The sequence below is a fragment of the Bufo bufo genome, unplaced genomic scaffold (assembly GCF_905171765.1).
Source record: "Bufo bufo unplaced genomic scaffold, aBufBuf1.1, whole genome shotgun sequence".
NCBI lineage: Eukaryota > Metazoa > Chordata > Amphibia > Anura > Bufonidae > Bufo > Bufo bufo.
Window position 1 is genome coordinate 49,569 of NW_024401154.1, and position 6,369 is coordinate 55,937.

Here is a 6,369-nt window from a genome sequence, read left to right on the forward strand (position 1 = left end):
AGGAGGGAAGAACGATCCACCTTACTCTGCGACCCCCCCCCCCAGCGGCCCTCGGAACACCTCGGGAGAACGAACCCAAAGACTCTGCGCTCCAAGCCAATCCACAACCTTCACAGGGACAGGAAACAACTGGAGAAGGTGAGAGGGAAGGCGGCCTTTTACTGGCTGATCTGACAGTTGTTGCCTGTTCCTAAGAAGGCGGGGTAGGCTCCAGGTGGTGCCATTGTGGAGGCGTAGGGGAAAACCACCATTGCTGCTTCTACTTAAAGACTATGGACACCTTTGGAGTCAATTTTTTTTATTTTTAGGATTGCCTTCAACTTATTTTTAGATAAAAATAACTTTAAATTGGTCTTTATTAAAAATATTGAGCTGTTTAATTCCAAAGGGTTAACTGTTTTTGCAACTCTCATCTATAAACTACTAAGAGGTCAGAAACACTTATCTGAGCAATTCCTATCAGTAAGATGAGGGCTGAGCTAGAATGAGGGTTTATAGTGTCAGAGCAGAGATAAGGAGTCTGTCAGCTCCTCAGATGACGGAAAATATACTGGCAGCCATTAGAGCATCTCAGCTCTGGGCAGAGAAAAGGGCTCCAGATTGTTAATAAAGACCAATTGAAAAAAATTCTTTAGCTCAAAATAAGTTCAATGCAACAAGAAAAAAAACAACATTGCCCCCAAAGGCGTTCATGGCCGTTAAACGCCCGACTGTCATCATATAACATCATTTACGTTTTCCAGAAATTTCACTCTAAAGCCAAATATCCTGAATGTTGTGGGAGTAGTTCATCTATCCTCTGTATACGTGTCTGTGTGTATATGATGTGTTGTTACATAGTCATCTGTTCAATTGGTCTTTAATAAAACCGTGCAGCCGTTCCAGAGCCCCCCGCCTCGGTGCACCCGCCAACCCTCTCGCCTCGGTGCACCCGCCAACCCTCTCGCCATCACCCTCGGTGCACCCGCCAACCCTCTCGCCATCACCCTCGGTGCACCCGCCAACCCTCTCGCCATCACCCTCGGTGCACCCGCCAACCCTCTCGCCATCACCCTCGGTGCACCCGCCAACCCTCTCGCCATCACCCTCGGTGCACCCGCCAACCCTCTCGCCATCACCCTCGGTGCACCCGCCAACCCTCTCGCCATCACCCTCGGTGCACCCGCCAACCCTCTCGCCATCACCCTCGGTGCACCCGCCAACCCTCTCGCCATCACCCTCGGTGCACCCGCCAACCCTCTCGCCATCACCCTCGGTGCACCCGCCAACCCTCTCGCCATCACCCTCGGTGCACCCGCCAACCCTCTCGCCATCACCCTCGGTGCACCCGCCAACCCTCTCGCCATCACCCTCGGTGCACCCGCCAACCCTCTCACCATCACCCTCGGTGCACCCGCCAACCCTCTCACCATCACCCTCGGTGCACCCGCCATGCCTTATCTTTCTGTCAGCTACTCTGAACTCCTGCCGCCCGGAACGACGCTGAGACAGCCGGCAGCCACGGCGCATATTTCACCCCTCGGCGCTCATGGCACCGCACAGCCACTAGACAGGTGCTGAGCGAGGGGAGGGGCTGGCCCCTCCTCCAATCACAGGGCCCTTTAAATAAAGCACAGACGGGAGGGGTGGGGGGGGTAAAGAAACAAATTTATTTCAAGGTAGTCATTCACCACAGCCGCAGAGCATTAACCCCTTCAAACCCACCCCCATATATGCTAAGCAAGCAGGAGTATAAGGGACCCCCCCCCACACACACATTAATGGGCGTCACATTGTAACTCTGCAAGTAAATACTAGCTACACTATAGACTGGAGACCGCCCCCCCCCCCCCCCAAATAAATCAGGGACCCCCTTCTTGTCAGCCCATCAGGGTGTGTTTGGCGCAGAACATTTCCACATCAGTTATAGCTGGAGGAATGTGCTGCGGGGGTGGACACCCCATCAGCTGGATTCTGCTGCTGTAGATAATGACCCCCACAGGTGCAGGAAAGAACCCCCGCCATATAACAAACCAAACAGGCAATACGGACCGCCATTGCAGGGGAGGGGAGATGTATACTCCGCACATCACATAGGGGGCGACAGTGACACGTACAAAGTTCATCCTAAGAAAATGTGGGTGTCAGGAGGCGGCCGCTGCAGGGAGAAACAAGCTCGTGTCAGAGGACAGGCCCGCGGAGCTCCACCCACTGCCGCCATCGGGTGTCGGGGAGGTTGCAGCCGCTAATTCTAGGTGATTTCCTGAGGTTTGCCGCCGGACGCGGTGACGTCAGTCCGTACAGAAGCTACAAGCAGGAGCACAGGTCAAGAATGATTATCACTGCACAGGTTAAAAATCAAGAAGCCGCCTCCACCGCCACCGCCGCCGCGCCTCACTCGTGGCAGATCCGGGTCATCATCACAAACGTGTTCTCAAAGTGGGCGATCTGCGTGCAGCTCTCCGCCGAGCGCTTCTGTATCCCTGCAAAGAAACACGGAGACCGCCATCAGCAAGACCCCAACACCTTCCACATTCACTGACAGCAAGCAGAGATCTCAGAAGTCTACTGAAGAGCTGGGCTTCCGACCCTTTAACCTACATGTCTTACCTGGGAGCTGGTCCCTCCGCTGCAGCCGGTAGGTCTCCCGCCCCACACAGTGCTGGTAGATGAAGACCCCCAGCTCAGAGACGTCATCGATCCGCTCCGTCACCACCAGCTCCTCGCGCACAAGGTAGGTCTGTGGTAGGTAGGATCCGCTCTGCGGTGACAGGAGACACAGCGGTTACGGGGGACCCCCACCAAGAATGAAGGGTTAAACAGGGAGGGGCAGGGTACATACCGCCAGCTTCATGAAGAGGTCCATCAGGCTGCGGGGCGGCAGGACCACCGACGTGTTCAGACTGATGATGTAACACTTCTGCAGCTGCAGGTCCAGGTACGCGGTGAGGAGCTGCGTGGGGGGAGGGGGGATACGTCAGGACCCCAAAATCCACTACCCCCAGGAGACAACGGGATCCCCTCGTGCACTTACTCGGTCGAAGTCATGGACGATGGCAGCGGAGTCGCCCTCGGAGAAGCTGGGCACAGGGACGCGGATCAGCGCCACGTTGTCCTCCTCGCGGATGTCGGCCTCCTCGGACACGGGCAGGTAGTACGGCTCCTCCTCCAGCTCCGTGCGGTCCATGTAGGAGAGCTGCCCCTCAAACATCTTGTGCTGGAGGGAAAGCGGGGTACACCATGACTGACGCCCCACAAGAGCCGGACCCCAGGAGCATTGGGCCACGCCCCATGGAAACTTACCCGCGGAACAAAAAACTTGTAGATGCAGGCGCCACCGACAATGAGCCCGGCCAAGATGAACGCCAAGCCCAGGAGGGTGAGCAGGCAGCGGCCCGTGGAGTGGGGGTCCGGGCCTGCGGTGCCCACCTCCGGATCCTGCCAGACACAAAGAGCAGCGATGAAACACAGACACTGGCCCTTTAACCACCTCAGGACCGCGTTCTGGCGGCCCTGTTATTCCTCCTAGACGCGCCGGCGCGTCCTCTCGCGAGATTTCCTGCGAACGCACGCACACAGGAGCGCGCGTTCACAGGAATCGGAGGTAAACGAGTATATCTACAGCCCGCCAGCGGCGATCATTCGCTGGCAGGCTGTAGATCCGATTTTTAACCCCTAACAGGTATATTAGACGCTGTTTTGATAACAGCGTCTGATATACCTGCTACCTGGTACGCAGGCAGCTCTGTAATAAGTAGCACCAAGCACCACACTACACCCCCCCTGTCACTTATTAACCCCTGATCACCCCATATAGACTCCCTGATTACCCCCCTATCATTGATCACCCCCCTGTAAGGCTCCATTCAGATGTCCGTATGTGTTTTACGGATCCACGGATCGGATCCGCAAAACACATACGGATGTCTGAATGGAGCCTTATAGGGGGGTGATCAATGACAGGGGGGTGATCACCCCATATAGACTCCCTGATCACCCCCCTGTCATTGATCACCCCATATAGACTCCCTGATCACCCCCCTGTCATTGATCACCCCCCTGTCATTGATCACCCCCCTGTCAGGCTCAATTCAGAATTTTGTTTTGGCACAAGTTAGCGGAAATTGATTATTATTATTTTTTTTCTTACAAAGTCTCATATTCCACTAACTTGTGACAAAAAATCTCACATGAACTCGCCATACATTTTTTAGACATTTATATTCCAGACTTCTTCTCACGCATTAGGGCCCCTAGAATGCCAGGGCAGTATAAATACCCGACATGTGACCCCATTTTGGAAAGAAGACACCCCCAGGTATTCCGTGAGGGGCATGGCGAGTTCATAGAAATTTTATTTTTTTTGTCACAAGTTAGTGGAATATGAGACTCTGTAAGAGAAAAAAAAAAAAAAAAAAAAAAATCATTTTCTGCTAACTTGTGCCAAAAAAAAAATATTCTAGGAACTCGCCATGCCCCTCACGGAATACCTTGGGGTGTCTTCTTTCCAAAATGGGGTCACGTGTGGTATTTATACTGCCCTGGCAATTTAGAGGCCCTAATGTGTGAGAAGAAGTCTGGAATCCAAATGCGTAAAAAATGCCCTCCTAAAAGGTACTTGTTGGACTTTCAGCCCCTTTGCGCATCTAGGCTGCAAAAAAGTGTCACACATGTGGTATCTCCGTACTCAGGAGAAGTAGGGCAATGTGTTTTGGGGTGTCTTTTTACATATACCCATGCTGGGTGAGAGAAATATCTCTGTAAATTGACAACTTTGTATTAAAAAATGTAAAAAGTTGTCATTTACAGAGATATTTCTCTCACCCAGCATGGGTATATGTAAAATGACACCCCAAAACACATTGCCCAACTTCTCCTGAATACGGCAATACCACATGTGTGAGACTTTTTTGCAGCCTAGGTGGGCAAAGGGGCCCATATTCCAAAGAGCACCTTTCGGATTTCACAGGTCATTTTTAGACATTTGGATTCCAGACTTCTTCTCACGCTTTAGGTCCCTTAAAATGCCAGGGCAGTATAACTACCCCACAAGTAACCCCATTTTGGAAAGAAGACACCCAAGGTATTTTGTGATGGGCATAGTGAGTTCATGGAAGTTTTTATTTTTTGTCACAAGTTAGTGGAATATGAGACTTTGTAAGAAAAAAAAAATATATCATAATTTTCCGCTAACTTGTGACAAAAAATAAAAAGTTCTATGAACTCACTATGCCCATCAGCGAATACCTTAGGGTGTCTACTTTCCAAAATGGGGTCATTTGTGGGGTGTTTCTACTGTCTGGGCATTGTAGGACCTCAGGAAACATGACAGGTGCTCAGAAAGTCAGAGCTGCTTCAAAAAGCGGAAATTCACATTTTTGTACCATAGTTTGTAAACTATTTGGGCCAGATTTATCATTAGCTCAAGTCAGAATAATGGAGTGAAAAAGACGCATAAAAAGCGCAAACGCTAAAACTGCGCACAAATTTGCGACTTTTTTCTGCTCTGCACTATGCGCGCCAGTTTTCTGAAAGTGGGCGTGTTTCCTTATGTAAATTAATCTCTAGACAGATTTACTATTGGGACTATTTAAAAAGTCGCAAAAAAATGCGCAATTTCACTCCAGTGAGGACCATGCTTATCTTATGAGACTTTTGAACTTTAATAGAACATGCGACTTTTTCGTGAAGAGACGTGCGACTTTTATAAAGCTGCTTACTGACGGATAAACTGCTACCGTCAAACCACATTTATTACAGTCTTAAAGGGCCAATCATAAAACTGACTTTAGCCACATGTGAAAGTGGAGCGAGCCGTCAGAGGAATGAGACATCTGGCCCTATAACTTTTGCACAAACCAATAAATATACACTTATTGCATTTTTTTTTTATCAAAGACATGTAGAATAATAAATTTAGGAGGAAAATTTATATAGAAATGTAGCTTTAATTGAAAAATTTTACAACTGAAAGTGAAAAATGTCATTTTTTTGCAAAAAAAACACAAACCGGTCAATTTCGATTAATAACAAAAAAAGTTAAGATGTCAGCAGCAATGAAATACCACCAAATGAAAGCTCTATTAGTGAGAAGAAAAGGAGGTAAAGATCATTTGGGTGGTAAGTTGCATGACCGAGCAATAAACGTGAAAGTAGTGTAGTCAGAAGTGTAAAAAGTGGTCTGGTCATTAAGGGGTTTAAGCTAGGGGGGGGGGGGGGTTAAGGAGGTTTAATACTAGGGGGGGGGGCTGAGGGGGTTAAGGAGGTTTAATACTAGGGGGGGGGGGGCTGAGGGGGTTAAGGAGGTTTAATACTAGGGGGGGGGGGCTGAGGGGGTTAAGGAGGTTTAATACTAGGGGGGGGGGGGGGGGGGGGGGGGGGGGGGGGGGG

General features: G+C 50.2%; 1 protein-coding gene across 1 annotated transcript in view; it reads right to left on the minus strand.

Moving 5' to 3' along the window:
- Positions 1-2,220: 2,220 nt before the first annotated feature.
- Positions 2,221-6,369, minus strand: part of LOC120984658 (integral membrane protein 2A-like) — a 40,199-nt gene continuing 36,050 nt past the window's right edge. The window contains exons 2-6 of the mRNA XM_040413415.1: positions 3,283-3,459; positions 3,014-3,196; positions 2,822-2,932; positions 2,590-2,740; positions 2,221-2,462 (exon numbers count right to left, since the gene is read on the minus strand). Coding sequence (XP_040269349.1) covers positions 2,374-2,462; positions 2,590-2,740; positions 2,822-2,932; positions 3,014-3,196; positions 3,283-3,459 — 711 coding nt within the window. The 3' untranslated portion in view covers positions 2,221-2,373. The remainder of the gene's footprint in view (positions 2,463-2,589; positions 2,741-2,821; positions 2,933-3,013; positions 3,197-3,282; positions 3,460-6,369) is intronic.